The sequence below is a fragment of the Chelonoidis abingdonii genome, chromosome 19 (genome assembly GCF_003597395.2).
Source record: "Chelonoidis abingdonii isolate Lonesome George chromosome 19, CheloAbing_2.0, whole genome shotgun sequence".
NCBI classification, from domain to species: domain Eukaryota; kingdom Metazoa; phylum Chordata; order Testudines; family Testudinidae; genus Chelonoidis; species Chelonoidis abingdonii.
Genome location: NC_133787.1, coordinates 25,466,806 through 25,483,369, shown reverse-complemented (window position 1 = coordinate 25,483,369; position 16,564 = coordinate 25,466,806). Strand labels below are relative to the sequence as shown.

Sequence of the window (16,564 nt, the reverse complement as noted above, 5' to 3'; positions counted from 1 at the left end):
ATAAATTATATGTTTTCCAGGAATAAAAGCTGCAAACAAAACTTGTATTGTTAGAAGACTAAAAAAAAATCTGAACAGGACTCACTTTCTGGTAATGGGTTTGCAACACTAAATTAACCGACAGAAAAATGAAGATCATGTCTAAAGTTTGTCTTGGACTCTAAAAGGAAAAGTAAAAAGAATATCACATATATTGGAATATAATTTGCTCTCTCTCAGAAAGGACATAAACATATCAAAAGGTAAAGCGACAATAGATTCAACAGTGCGAGTTGGAGATCAAAATGCTTAGATGTGGCTTCAAAATGGTAGGTGTGGCTTCTGAATCTTTATTATCATTAAGTCAAAATGTTATTTACTATTATCTATAATGACTTGATCCACATGAATTTGAGATCTTATTTCCAGATCTGTATTACCATAATTCTTACACTTTTGCAATGACAGATACAGTTAAATTTGTAACTAATGATATTATTTGCCATGCACTAAACACACGAACGCGGATAGGAATTCAAAGATACAAACCCTTCCACCAAAATTCCTGAAACAGTCATTATTTAATTCTTGTAGAGCTCTGTGGGCATTTGGGCTCGGTTCTGTTTTTAAAACAATTTAAAAAAATATACCTGTTTAAACATACTCAATTACATGTGTTTTATGTTTCTACATACCTATTAGTAGTTATACATGATGCATTACTTGTAAGTACATTATGGAATATTGAATATAGTTCAACTATTTCAAACCTCACTATTCATTCGTAAATCACTATGTAATCAGCAAGGATTTTGTTTGAGCGACTGTACTTTACTAAAAGATAGTATAAAAATGGAAAATGTAATAACTGACTTATATCTAAGTTTAAAAATCACTGTATTGGAAGCATGGTAACTACCTGTGCAGCTTTCTTAAGCACATGTTTAAGCTTAAAAGCTAAGCAAGCTCTATAAACTCAGGTAGTGATGATGGCAAGAAGATCCTGAAGTGGAAAGAGCTACTAAAGATAATTACAATGGAGGAAGAAACAGCAGGAGATAGGTCAAGGATTGAGGGGGGAGTGAAGGGGAGAAGAATGACACAAAGGTAAATAGCAACAGCACCTACTAGCAGAAAATGAGTGAGAGTAATAACTTAGGTAGATGGCACAAACACCAACTACATACAAAATGCAAGTCAATGTTGCTTTAGATAATGTAGCCCCCCCCCAATTTTAAATCTTTGTAAATAATGGTTTTTACAAAATCTTTCTACTGATAGCTAGAAACAAGTAGTGATGAACAGAGACAGAATATAACTTTTAAGTGTTTAGTATAAAAACTGCCCCTACTCCCTTCTCCACTCAGAATTTTATTGATTTATTTCAGTTTATAAAAAACAAAAACACACACCCAGAAGCCGGTAAGGACTCCTTACTACCTCTTCCATCTCTCTTCTCGCTCTAGTGCACACTCTCCTCCCCCACTCTCACTTGACATAAAGCATCTGCCCGACTTCCAGCTCTTCCCTCTGCCTGTTGGACCCCATCCATCTCCTAGGCTTCCTAGTCCCCTCAACCTCTCATTTTCAAGAGGTTATTCTCTCCCAACACCTTTGCTCTTTCCTCATTCTTAAAAATTCATCATGGGCCCTGATCCTTTCAGGTTATCGCTCCACGTTCTCTTCTCCCATCTCCAAACAATTTCTACAGCCATCTTTCTTGAGTTTCTTTCTTAAGTTTCCATTTTCACACGCTATGCTTCTTGCCTTATTATTCCAGCTAAAACCACTCTAACAGGTTTCAAATATCTACTAGACAATAACACAGCCTATGCTTTCTTTCCCATGCATCTTGCAGTTCCTTTGACACAGTCAACCATTATCCTCCTCTTGGAATATTTTCCTCTCTAGTTTCTTTACTACCTCGTTATGTTTCTTTCAGTGGGTCCTCATTCCCCTCCCCCCCCGCACACTTCGAGTTTTTGGTGGGGGCTCCCAGGGCTCTATCCTTCCCTCCCTTCTGTACTTGATATCTTTTTTTTATTGATGGACAATGCACCTGTCACCCTGGGACTTGTCTCTCCTCATCAAGTTAAACTTACAGCAGTCTTAACATCTCCTTGTGGGCATCCAAGCCACCAATTTAAATCAACAGGGCCTACTGGGCTTTTGTTCCACTCATCTCTTGGACCCGTTCTTTCTTCACTCACTACGTATAGAAGAAGGAATTTTTATCCATGTATGTTAACTTTCATTGTATACACAGATTACCTCTGAAGATACTTACAAAACGGTGTTTATATTGCTTTTACCTGGCCAATATTGCTTCTCTGGTAGAAAGAAACTGAAAAAGAGAGAGACAGCAGGAAAGTGACATAATAATATCTTTCACAAACTTAAGCTTTTTAGGTTTTGCCTACAGTGCAGAACGTATCTATATAGCTTCATGCAGGGCAGAAAGAAGTTCTATCAATATCTATTTCAATCAATTTTAATTTTATTACATCTTTAACGATGACTGGCTTTTAAACAGTTTTTTTGAATCTTGTAAGTAGATTTGTTAAAGAAGCTGTATCCCAGTCTTAAGGTCCCCCCAATCTGCAAACTCTGTAGCACATGCAAATTTCACTTCTCCAGTAGGAACGCATTGTAGGTGAATTTTCACCCTGCTAAATCTCCATGCGAGAGGGATCCTATGCTCACAGAGCCCTTCTAAAGTCAACAGAGCTTCATGTGGGCACAAGAGTCTGCCTGACCTTATAGACCAAAGCCTAGTTATTACCATTAAATAGCATACACAGAGGTCCACAGAAGTTGATTTTTGAATTCTACATATATTGTTATTTTTGTAAGGGTTTCATATTCTCTCTAACTGCATGCATTTTTTCAGGAGTTATGGAAGCATACTGAAGGAACAGTACTCTGCTTCCTTCTCCAAGCTGAAGAACTCTATGTAAGTTCAAATCTTCTACTTCCACCAACCGAAGCTAGTCTAATAAAAGATATTACTGACTACCTTTCTCTCTAAATAAAAGTGGTAAGTTTTGAGGACAAGACAGTTTAAAAGCCATGAACTAAATTTAGATATAGTAAGAAAGAGTGGATTCTAAGTCACAGTAGGAGAGTAAATATTCACTACACTTCCTTGTGTATTTTTTTTTTTTTTTTTTTTAAGAATATGGTCTTCCAACTAATGCAATTGTAAAATGGGAATTTCTTATTAATTACCTATTTAACACATAGTACATTTTCAACTATCAAAAATCCTAGCGCAAACAAAATAGCCAGTTTGTTGTATGGCTATACTGTTATATAAGTAACATTATTTAAACGATCAGTAAAAGTACTGAAATACACGCTGAACTGTGTAGAAAACTGATAGGAAACCTACTTATTTCCGACATCTTCTCCGGTGACTTGATTCCCATCAACAATTGTAAATGAGCCAATACCTTGAAAATAATACAATAGAAATATGCACTCAATTATTCAAACTGAAAATTCTTCCTAAATTTAGGATTGAAATTATCACCTGGTAGTACTAATTTTGAGGATTTCAGTTCCTGTGGCTGTTGCATTTATCCAAACAGAGCAGCTTCTAAAGCTTTTGTCCATGATCACCCACAACCTATCAAGCAAGAAACACAGAAGCATTCAGAGGAAAAGTAACTTGTGTAACAAATACAGTCTGAATGGCAGTGAGATCTGATGTCACAGTCCATGTGGTTTAGTATACCATTTCCCATACGCTATTAAGTAGGTGTCTAGGAGCATGATTACACTGGAGTTTTGTCACTGACTTCAGCGAGGCAGGATTTACTTTAGTCCCTTCAGAGTTGGGAAAAACGTCTATGGAGAAGCAGAGCAAAGATTCAGAGTCAAGCAACAGTTAAACCTATCATATTGTCCGGTGAGACTTAAAAATAACTCCTGAACTGCAAGTGTTTCAGACCGTAGTTCGCAGACTGCTCCTCTCTCATTGCTGAAGATTTGTGTTCTTCAAGATGCAACGTATTCTGTATGTGGCCCAGTAAGATTTTTAAAGCTGTTTCCAAGCATATTTGCCAAACAGCCAACTGCTTTACACCTGCTGCTGGGTTTTGTTTTTTTGTTTTAAGACAAACTCTGCCTATAGGCTACAAGATGTTTCCAAACATGAACCAAAATGTTTTCCCTGCAGACCTACGCCTAGCACCTTGCTGCTATTCAACGTAAAAAAGGTATATGGAAGAGTCTCCATTAATTTTCACTCCTATTATTGAAATTAGGGAGCAATGACTTTCTCAGAATCAAGTCATTTCACCCCAGTAAAGTTTATTAAACTCTGAGGATAAGCAGACAGTGGAACACTGACTGGAGAGGCAGATCAAAAATGAACTGGGAGAGTAAAGTAGCTTAGATTTTTTAAGTGATGTGACAGGTAAATACGCCCTCCCCAATTTGCAGCCTTAACAGTGTTTTGTTTGTTTTAACAAAAACCTTTTGGAATATGACAATGTTCAATTCCCCGCACTTTAAATATTGACTTTATAAAAATACAGTTATAAAACCATGAATATGAACATCGTTTCCAAGATTCACTATGAGCACTTTTTGGATTATAGAAATAAACGAGCAGTATGGACATTGTGATCAGAGCTGGTCGAAAACTGCTTCCCCTATGCCCCTATTGGAAAACGTTGTGTTCCAACAAAACCACTGGATGTGAGTACCAAGACATTTCAGGCTTCAAGGGCTTGTTTTTCCAACAAAATCGTTTTTCACAAATTAAATCCTTAAACGCCCCAGTTTTTCCCGAGGCCAGTGTGTGAGGTGTGACCAGCCCCCCACCAGAGTGAATACCACCCCTGTCACGCGGTGCGCGGCGCTGACTGCCCACACAGCCCTCCTCTCGGGGAGCGCTTAGGACTGCACCTGACACCAGAGGAAATCGCTGGAGCAGGGCGCCCCAGACAGCGAGCAGGGGGGCAGGCCCGCGCGGAAGGTCACTAGCCAGGCGTAGGCGCACCTCTGGCCCAGGGCTGCCCGGGCAAGCGGCGGCGGCAGGCCCCACGTCCTGGTACCGCGGGCCCGGCAGGCGGCTGAGCCGGTTGCCCAGCCGCGCCCCCAGGAAAAGGGGGAGGGGCGCTGCGCCCCCAGCGGTCCAGGCTGTGGCCCCACTCGGCCTTGGGCCAGCCCAGGGCCTGAGAGCCGGCCGGGGACAGCCCCGCTACCTGAGCTGCCGGTCGTATCTCTGCTCCTTCATGCTGAGCCCGCCCTGCTGCGCCATGGTGCGGGGCCCGCCCGGCAAAACACCTGGGGTCCGCGCTGCCCGCTCTCGGGCACCGTCCGGAGTGGCCGCTCCGCTGTCAGGGCGCATGCGCTATCGATCTGGACATGCTCAGTGACACTTGCTGAAGGCACGGCTCTGCCTTTGCCCGTCTCTTCGCTGTCAGGAGGCAGAGGAGGGGTGGGCGGAGTCTGTGCAGGGGAAACACGTGCGTCCAAAGAAGAATAAAGCCCCTGCGGCGAGAGGAAGAAGCGAGCAGACAGGCAAAACTATGTGCAATTTTTAATAAATTTGATTTAACAAAACTGTAAGAGAATATGTTCCTGATGTAAAAAAAACCCAAAACAAATTAAAATAGCACATTTGTGCACAAGTATGTTAATATTCAGTGATAGCTTTGCAAGGACTACTCGATTTCTAAGAACTGACTCGGATTAAACGCTTTGCTGAACCTAGGCCTATGACAATAGCATGTAGTATGAGTACAAATGTGTGACACTAACAACAGGATGGGCACAAGGTCAAGCTCATCCTAAAAGTATTCAGTGTCAAACTTTGATTATTTTTAATATGTAACTATGATGAATTTTCTAATAAAGTATAAGTTTGCAGAAAGGTATTTGAAAGATAAAAATATGTACAAAAGGGACACCACGCAAAAGACCCTGAATTTGTATGAAAAGAAAAAGAGTAATTCACTTAATCAGATAAGAACTTTGTTAGATATTTTTCATTAAGCTAGCATAGAGGGAAAGTAAACAGGATGACTGGCATTATGTCATGTACAGTACAGTGGTATACGTCACAGGTTTGATGTTATACATGAAATATTTTGCTTATTGCATGAATAATAGGCTTAGTTTGTATAAACTGAAAAAATGTTTTACATTGAAAGAGCATTGAAAAATAACGGGAAAAGGGTATAATTACCAGCATACAAGGACCAGATTAAGACAACCAAATGTGAAAAAAAATGTTACTTTTGTTTTTGAAATGACCTCCATGAATAAGTTCAATTTCTGTTTTCATAAAAATCATTTAAATAAATCATATTGATTTTGTATTCTGTGTGGAGACCTGCTGAATGTATTGCAGCTATATTGACTTCCAGAATGACAGTGAAGATGGGATGATGGTGAGAAACAAAAAAATTGGGGATTCATGTATACAGACTAGGGTTGCCAACTTTCTAATGGCACAAAACCGAACACCCCTGCCCCGTTCCTTCTCCGAGGCTCTGCCCCTGCCCCACCCCTTCTCTGGGGCCACGCCCCATTCACTCCATCCCCTCTCCCTCCATTGTTCATTCTCCCCCAAACTTACTAACTTTCACAGTGCTGAGGCAGGGGCTTGGGGCGTGGGAAGGGGGTGAGGGCTCCAGATGGGGGTGTGGTCTCTGGGGTGGGGCCAGAGATGAGGGGTGTGGTAGAGGGCTCCAGGGTGGGGCAGAGGGCTGGGGTGTGTGTGGGGGATGAGGGCTCCAATGGCAGTTGAGGGGCAGGCACTCAGGGCGGTGTCAGCATGTGGAGCCTCCCTGGCCACCCATGCACCTAGGAGCCGCAAGGACCTGGTGGCTGCTTTCAGGAGCCCTGTAGAGGTAGGGCAAGCAGGGAGCCTGCCTTAGCCCTAGGTCCCTGCTGCACCGCCAACTGGACTTTTAACAGCCCGGTCAGTGGTGCGGACCGGAGCTGCCAAGATCCCTTTTCAACCAGGCGTTCCGGTCAAAAACCGGATACCTGGCAATCCTCCTACAGACATAGCCACCATGGAATAACCTAGATAAGGATCAGGCTTGTGGTAATAATTTGATATTAATAAACATTTCATGCACGGCTGAGAATAATAACTTGATTACAGATTAGCATTGGGGGAGCTGGTAGCAATACCTTTATTTAGATTGCCTAACACTTTCCCTTTATTGTGATCTTTTCCTTAAGGAGGTCTCACATCTACATTGTTTCCAGCAGACCTTTGATACTTGATAAGGGAAGTCCCCTGAATATAGAGAAGTGCCCTTCCTTTGTCCTGTGAAATTCCATTCAGACTTATTGAAGAGCGATAGTATTAAAAGTCACCATTTGCCTTCTCTCTTCCATTCCTCAGAAAGATTTTGACAGCCTGCCAAAATCACTAAAATTTCCAATGACAGGTTCATGCTACCACCAAACAGCAGCAGATACTGCACAGAGAACACCTGTGAGCTGCCAGAGTAGCTGTAGCAGGAAGGGGAAGGAGAGAGTTGGGCTTCCCCTCTCAGCCCTTTCCCTGCTCTCCCAACTCCACACAGGGCAGTAGTTCCCTCATCTTTGGAGGGTGGAGGCAGCAGCAAAAGAGAGCCAAGCTGAGCTGCTCCTCGAATGCCCCTGGACCTAGCATAAGGCACAAGCTTCCCATCTTCCTCCCTGGTGGCACCAGCTTCCCCAACTCCAGGAGTCAGGGAGAAGAGCTGAGCCTGGTTCCTCTTGTAGCTCTCTCCAGTCCCAGCACATGGTACCAACAGCCACCCAGGGCATCACATGAAGCACGAGCCCTGCCACACACACACACGCACCCACACCTGAGCTGGGCTCCCCATGCCCACTCTCTGGACTCACCTCACTCAGGGGTAACAGCCTTCTGATGCTGCCACCTAATGTAGTTATTCTTGTAGCTCAAGTGAAACCAGTCTGAGCACCAGTAGTAAAGGCTACGGGTACATACCCAGTAGGTGGTGCATAATTAGGAGTGGGCTGTTACAGACACATAATAGAATTGGTTATTACTTGTGTCCTTAAAACATCTAGGAAATTACATACAAAAACTGTGTTAAAAGAATGTTATTTAGGTCTGCAAAGTCAAGCACTCAAGGGTTTGGAAATGCTAGCTTTATGGTTGCCAGAGCAACCTTAATGTCTGCAGCTGGATGGGAGGAGCAGGTGAGGAAGAGTCAAGAGGTAGCTGGATCTGCTGAGTTGGGAGTACTTGTTCCCTGCACACCCCACACCTGTACCCAGGGCCAGCTTTAGGCCAATTCCACCAATTCCCCCGAATCGAGCCCCGCACCTAAGAGGGCCCCGCGCCCAGTGAGAATCTCTTCCCTGGCTAGAGGCGCCTTTTTAATTTTTACTCACCTGGCAGCACTCCGGGTCTTCAGCAGCACTTCTGCGGTGGGTCCTTCGCTTGTTCTGGGTCTTCGGCGGCACTTCGGCGGTGGGTCCTTCAGTGCCGCCGAAGATTCTGAGCGAGTGAAGGACCTGCCACCGAAGTGCCGCCGAAGACTCAGAGCACCGCCCAGTGAGTACAAGTCCCATGTGTTTTATTTACGTGTTTTTTTTTGTCTTCTCTGCCGGGGCCCTGTCGAAACTGTTTGAATTGGGCCCCGCACTTCCTAAAGCCGGCCCTGCCTCTACCAAGCTCCTCTCACTTAAGTAGATGCTTTTCAGAGAATTCCATAGATAGAGCACTGCACGGATACAAAATTTGTATTTGCATCCAGTCCGCAAATATGGTCCGCAGATATCCACGTCCCCAGATATAAAGTGGATATCCGAAGATTTGCAGGGGTCTAAATATAAAATTTGGATCTGCATCCATCCACGATCTGCAAATATAGTCTGTGGATATCCACGTCTGCTGCAGATATAAAGAGGATATCTGCATATTTGCAGGGCTCTATCTGTAAGATTAACTAATCTTGCCAAGTTGTCTGTACCTCTGCCCCTTTTTCCACAGTATTTTCTAATTCCCTATTCTTCTCTTCTACACTGAGTGAGAGATATGTACTTGATACATTAACTGGACTTTACACTCAAATAAAAATGTTAGAACTCATTTTGATTGGGATGCAGTAATACTGTAGAAAGTTTTGTCTCATGTTCCTTTCTGAACGTTTCCTATTCTGCCATTCATTCTCTTTATAAAACATCTGTATATGGTAAACCCAAAGTGAACCTGTTGAAATTGAACAGTGGGAATGATGGGAATGTACTGTATTTTGAGTTTACACATGCACTGTCTTTTATGGTGTCATATTTTCCCAGATAATTACCATGAGAAAAGTGCAGCTGACTTCACTGTCTGAGTTATTTGTCATGTAATAAATTATTTGCTGACACTAGGACTTTTTTTTGTTGAATATTATAGTCACATCCAAATGCCTCGATTCTGCTAGGGGCTTCATGTAGGTGGACCCCAGCACCCACACAGACCCCACTGAAAGCAATTATTGAAGCAGAAGGATAATTTTAGTTTTTAAATTTCCTGCTGTACAGGAGGTAGGTTATATTAAATTGCACTGAACCACTTGGAGTATTTGTTTGATGTATTTTGAAGCTATATCAAGGGCACCTAAAACGTGGATAGACTCCTGGTTTTAGTAATTGCACACATCTGAATAAATGCACATTATTTAAAATATACACATTATTTTAATAATATGGAAATTAATTGAAGCTAAAATTACCCAGAAAATTAAAACCTAGTGACTCAATAGAACAAAACAAAAATAAACATAGCTATTCAGTTTGCATGGTAAATCACCCATGTGCTCTGAATCTGCAGAAGCCTACATATGTGTTCACCTCTATGCCCTGTCAATAGCCCCATTGACTTTAATGGATCTACTCACAGTATGTGAAGTTAAGCACATGGATACATCTCCAGAATCAGGGCAATAGGCTAGTAGCCATGATTGTGGACATCCCTTTATGAGCACAGTAGATTCTAGGATCCCACATATGGATGGAAGCCGTTACTATCGAGTCACCCAGATGTTAGGAGTTTGAACACTGTAAAGATGCAGAGGTGTTTTTGCTGATTCATGCTAATAGGTGGATCTTATTAATCCTAGCCAGGATTTAAGAGGGGTTAGAGTCCCCTTTTAATGCAAACTAAATTATGATAGTTTGCATAGAAAAGACTAGGAATAGCTAAGTTTGGGGAGAAAGTCTTGGCTGATTTATGTGTTGCTGCTCAATTAATAATAAAGCCAAACCCGGGGAAGGGATTCTAGGGTGTGCTCCTGACATCAGAGCTCTACTCGCTCACAATACCTTTTAAAGCATGTCTTGCAAATTATAGGAATATGGAGGGAAAAGCAATAACCTAATTGCTTAATCTCTTTGGCAGCATGTTTATTTATTAATTATTATTATTATTTTATTTATTGTTATTTTATTTTATTATTTTTGCTGTCCAGGTATCTAATTTGTGTCATGGTCTTGTATAAAGAAAATTAATGGTGGTGTGGAATTCTCTTTCAACTAAGCAAAGTTTGCATCTCACTGGGACTTACCCAGTGTAGGTCCTTTGGGTAGAGGATCTCCCACTGAAGTTGATGGGAGTTCTGTGCTCAGAGCCTTGTGAGACTGAACTCTTGAAGGTTGTAATTCTAACTTTGCAAACTCATTTCTGGACTCTGACATTTAGGTTATTCATGTTTCTTCACAACTCTCGCTCCAGTTTTCCATATCAAATTTCTAAAACATTAAACACCAGTATGAATGAGAGAAAGGTCCTTTTTCTGATGCCCACATTTAGGAAACTGTAGTTAAGTTATACCAGTAGGGGTATTGTACAATACATGCAGTATCAAGGATGTACTGAAAATGCCCTAATTATAACACTGAAGTTATAATTGTGAGATCACTCTTAACACCATCATTAGACTTTAATGCAACCCTGTTCTCATCTCATAAAAGTCTCTCTGTGGCACCAATACAAATCATAGTTGACAGACCAAACTATTCCATCTTACACTGGTATGAACCACGCTTTTTGCAAAAAGTACCAAACAAAGATGCGACCTAAAACCTGTTCATTCTAGCCACTTTGTTGTCCTATAAAAGGTATCACATGGTAGATTTAGTCTAATTCAAGGATACTACGTATGAGGGAGCTGTTAAATATCCACTGAATTAAAATATACAACCATGCAATTATGATTGAGAGTTGTATATTGGATAGATGATTTATTGCAAGAAAATACAGTGCTTCCCCTTTTTTACTTTGCTAGTTTCATTTTTCTCAGGCTTTATGTTTGCCAAGTCATTGTAAATTTTCCCTTCTGTTGAAACTTCAGTGACTATTAAAATATTTGGCATGAATATGCTGTTTACAGAAATCAAATATTGACTTATTTCGTTCTTGTTGTCTGTCTTTGTACAGTTCCCTGTTATCCTCAGTGATCAAACTGATTACAAATTATAATCCCAAAGAGTTACTTTTTCATTCATTGTTTCAACATACGCACACACAATTTAACTATAGCTCTCAGTCAGAAGTGTACTGCTATAATGGCCAAACGTTGCTTGCTTTATGTAAACCATCCCATGAATCCAATAGAACCTTCATACCTTGGCTTCCATTTCTTCCTATGCTACTTTTTCCTTCCTTTCGCTCCTTCACCGATTCCTAAGTCTTTTCCTTCTAGCCCACCTATTAGAATGACAGCCTAGTTAATATATGTCAAGCCCCTTCCCCTCCTTGAAATCTCTTCTGAAACCTCAGAAATCTTCAGTGAGGCCTACCAGCAGTAGTATGTGCCCACAACTTATTTTTAGTTATATTGTGCCAATATATCACTTTAGATTTATCAGCTTTTAGGGGCAGCAATCTGGTTTAGTTTGGTTTTGTCATTTTAACAATGTTGCCAACTTATGATATTTGGGATTGGGAAAGGGGGAAGGTGTCAACTTGTGATATTTGGCGGTGGATGATGGGATGGAAAGGTAAGGGTTAGCTAACTCTAGCTCCTGAAATCATCTGATTGGATGAGAATCTCAACTTTAAATGTTTTAAAAATTAGTATCTAACTTTCATGGTTGCGGATAAAAACTTGACAATATGAACCCTAAGCCTCAGGCATCAGAAGACAAATGAAAAGACCCAAATCTATTAATTTTTAAAATTTCATAAATTTTAAACTAACTTCATTTTTTTTGGATGATATGACTTAATTTTTGAATGCTTGAGGTTGGCTATACTACTTTCTATTTAGAATTTATTACATATTTTAAAGTTCTGTGTGCAGTTCTTGTACTATAATAATAAAACTACTAACTAGTTAGAATTTCTTTAATTTCTTTAATTACACATAAAATCCAAATATAACATTAATATAACTATTGTCTAGAAACTAACAGCATCAATAATTGTAGTGTAAGGGGAGAATGCACTATCAGGATAAACTAGATACTGTTTCAGGAACTTGAGGTGCTTGCTGGTTCTCAAATGGTGAGCATTTCAACGTTTCATCTGCCCTGATCTAATGTATTCAAAGGTTCAAAGGGTGAGCAGCCTATATCCACACTGACAGTACTTCTGCAATATTTTGTTAATATGCAATGAAGTGTCAACCACATCTATAGATGCATTTAATAAAAAAGGCACTTGACACCCTGTGATGGGTTCCCTCGGGGTGCCACCTGGAACTGGCTTACCTCTGACCCACCAGCCTGGGCTCCCGCTCACAGTGTGCTGCTGTGACAAGTTGCAAAGCTCTCCAAGCTTGCACTTCCAGCAGCATTCACACAGGTAGGGACACACCCAGCTGCAGTCACATGCAGGCTTTCTCACCACCAGCCTCCCAGCCTTCTTCCCACTTGCTGGAAAGCTCTTTTGCTGTGACCTGGGTCAAACAGTTCCCATTGTGTAGTGCTATCTCTGAGAGGTTTCTACTGTACACAGTTCCTGGGGTAATCCTTGTGCTTGTGTGCATTTCCTCAATAAGCCATTAACATTGTTTGGCCTTTTTACTGTTGTACCTGAAAGGCTGCTCGTGGGTGTTTTCAACCTCTGAAATGTTTCAGTAATACATACATAGCCAAACTTCATAACTTCGCCTACGGTGATACCACATACCCTCCAACAAGATATTAATGTCTAGAAGATCAAGCCTTTTAGAATAACACCTCACAAGGTGCACTTTGTACAAAACACATCCTAATTACATGACAGTGGTGAATATTGGGATGCCAAGGTGTCACACATCCAATTCAGATATACCACTTCCACTGTTAAAGTTAGGCTACAAAGAAAATCACAAAAGATCTACCTCAGCAATACGTACTCAAAGCACTTCTTAGCCATTCACTACATCACCACCGAATAGCTATTTTTTTCTTTTAAATTCCAGAAGTTGTGCTCATTAGCTCCTCTCTACAGTTGCACATTAGCATGCACCAGCTATGTTGTCACAGCTGACACAAAGTCTGTCTGGAGTCTGGAACCTGTTCATAAAAATTGAGGTATGTATATTTTTTTTAAATCTGAAAAACATGACTTAATTAGCCCCTATGGAACCAGTTCCAGTCTCCTTTGGAGTTATTTAGCAATAATACTTAGTATTCATAAAGCAGTTTTCACTTGTAGATCTCAAATTAATTTACAAATCAGGTTATTCCCCTTTTACAGTTGGGGAAACTGAAGTAGGTATGACTTGTCCAACATCACACAGCAGTGACAGAGTGAGGAATAGAACCCAAGTCTCATGATAAACACACTGGTGGTCTGTTCATTGGATTACATTGCTGTGATCTAATCAAGGAGACATAGGAGTCAATAGAATGAAGCTTAGGAGGGCTTGACATATTTAAAAAGTTATTTGTTAAGTATCATTGTGTTGAATGCCCTTTTAACATGTCATGTTTTGCTGACATGGATGGATTTCTCATATTTTATTGCAATTTACCATTCAACAAGAAAATGATCTTAGGTTGTAGCCTTATGTCTATGGAAAACATGGGAAAAGCACCACAGTTTCAGATGGGCTGAGAAAATGCAGCTGCTCTTTCAGCTCAAAATTGGAGACACATGTCTCAGAATTTGAACATCTATTACTTGATTTTCCTCACTGAAACCAATGTAACTTCACTGACATCAATGGAATTATTCTTGATTTATATGTTTATAAAATAAATGAGATCAGAATCTGACTTCTACCCTCATCTTAACATTAAACAGTGTTTTAAGAACAGAATTAATGGAAATCCAGGGCAAATGGAACCATCAGAATTATATAATAATCTACTTGACATATTCAAATATGAAAATCAGATACACACCCTTCCTCCCATTTAGAAGGGAATTTCTTGACATCAGAATAGACACTGCCTCTAAAAGAGACAAACCTAATTAGCTTTAGGGGATGTTTTACATCACATATTCTCTGCACTGTGTTGGAACATTTCCCTGAATCCCAACTATCCAAACTTAAATTCTTTTCAAAATGCAAGAGCTTATCTCCCCTCCCACATCTGAAAGGAACGTGTTTCCTCTCTTCTCAGAAATTTTCCTGTGCCCTCCTCTTCGGGCCAAATTCTTATCCACAGGTAAACATATACATAGAAAGAGATGAAAGCTTGATAGTTTTGAATGGAGAAAATATACGCTAATCATTACATATAATGTCAAATGACTTCAATGGCATTGTGCTGTATGTAAGATGAGAATTTTCAAGATTTTCTATATAATTGTCCCTGTTCCACCTCTCTGACTTCAACTTTTACAATTTTATGGCCTATTCCCTATTAGCCCTTGAATGCCAGACTCCTTCCCTTTTCCGGCTACTCCAGAGTGAGTAGCTGATCCTTTTCCTGTTTTTGCCACGATCATATAGAACTATTTGCAGCTAAATGATTCTATGATTCTCTTCAAATCCCATCTCACAAATGTCATCTGGTCTCCCGTACCTATTGAGTGACCTAATGCAAATATTGCACCACTTAGCTAAAATCAGTGTAAAAACTAATTTGGTTAAACCAGTGCAAAAGTCCTGTGTGGACACACTTGCATCAGTCTACAGCTGGTTTACAGTGGATTCACTTGCATCAATCAATCGCAGAGATTTCATAACAGGCTCATTATTTAAATTGAGAGGTTCAGAAAAAGAAAATTAAATCATATTAAATAACTTCAAGAATGTGAATACTGCATACCAATATTTTCACTGATTTTTCTTTATTTCTTTTTGTCTCTTTCCTTTTCTTGGTTCCGTAGTAAGAGCATTCATATCATTGTGTGTGATTGCTGTAATTAGAACCACTGATGCATTTGTATAATGCAGTCTTGAACAAAATCTAATACCCTCAAATCTAGCAAAAAATTATGGATTTGGAAGCATGATCTGTCTGAATGCCTACATGCATCCCTAAAATATGCTTTTACCAATAAGTGCTCTGAGTTAGAGTAAGCCACCAAGACAAATTCAGAGCAGATGTAATCAGGTACAGATCCATTGATCTTAATTGGTAACTACAGTATATGTTTCTATTGGTCAAAAATGTATCCAGCTAAGGATAAATGAATGTTTTATTTACATGTCTCTTTTGGTACAGTCTGTTTGGCATGGTAGAGACATCTGAGCTGATACCTTTAAGCCATACCACAACCAGATTGTTGCTACCAGACCCTACCTTTCTTTGTCATGCCATGATGAGGAGCGGTCCCTCCTGTCACAAAGATTCCTCAGGCTTTGTGAACTTTTGCAGCAACAGATTGGATAGCCCATCTGGCCTTTTTATGGTGTAGCAGGACACAGGTAGGCATTGAACTGGACCAGGTAATGGAGACTTAGCAAGCTGGTACTTTTCTTTCAAGTCTGCCATCTTGTGTTCCAGAAACTAAGCTATGATGCTAGTTTGTTTTTTTTTTTTGCAAAATGTAAGTCTCCTTACAAAGATGACCTGATTACAAAGAAAACGTACAAATTGTGAATTGAGGATAAACCAATATAGTAGTATCTGCCTGAGTCTGCAGACAGCATGAGTCAGTAGCTCTGAGAAGGGAAAAATCCTTTAATTCATCTCATGTTGACTCTGAAACTTAATGATAATTTCAATGTAAACATTATTAACTATTTCACTGTTGAACAAAATATTCAAAATAGAAGAAAGATGACAATCAGATGTCGCTCCATGCAGAGCACCCAGGAAAGAAGGAAGATGCTATTAAGAAGATTTGCACAGTTTATTGTGAGTGATGTCTAACATTGGCAGGTCAAGTGGGTAGGGCTCAGTTTGTGGATGGAGCTTGAGAGAATACTACTACTTTGTCCCAGATTTGACCCTGGATATAGGACACATGCCGCTAGCCACCTGACAGCGTATTGTCTTCTGGCCAACTGAATGCATCTATAATATTGGGAATGAGGCACTGAGAATTCTAGAGGTTCCCTTTGTACCAGTGCAGAGTAGGCACTGGAAATGGGGTGAGCAGTGGCAGCAGAAATCAGAGTGGAATCTGTGTAGCTGGGACCATCAGGAACTAAGATCCTTCCCTCTGCCTGCAGGAATTGCTTTAGCTGCTCTGTGTCTTTAAGAGGCTGACACTATCCTGCAA

At 40.5% G+C, this 16,564-nt stretch overlaps 1 protein-coding gene across 1 annotated transcript in view; it reads right to left on the bottom strand.

Annotated features, from left to right (window-relative positions):
- The window catches only part of NAE1 (NEDD8 activating enzyme E1 subunit 1), a 34,171-nt gene extending 28,720 nt beyond the window's left edge, over positions 1 to 5,451 (bottom strand). The window contains 4 exon segments of the mRNA XM_032803778.2: positions 3,371 to 3,431; positions 3,512 to 3,525; positions 3,527 to 3,607; positions 5,193 to 5,451. Of these exon segments, the coding sequence (XP_032659669.1) occupies positions 3,371 to 3,431; positions 3,512 to 3,525; positions 3,527 to 3,607; positions 5,193 to 5,338 (302 nt within the window). The 5' untranslated portion in view covers positions 5,339 to 5,451.
- Between the last annotated feature and the right edge of the window lie 11,113 nt (positions 5,452 to 16,564).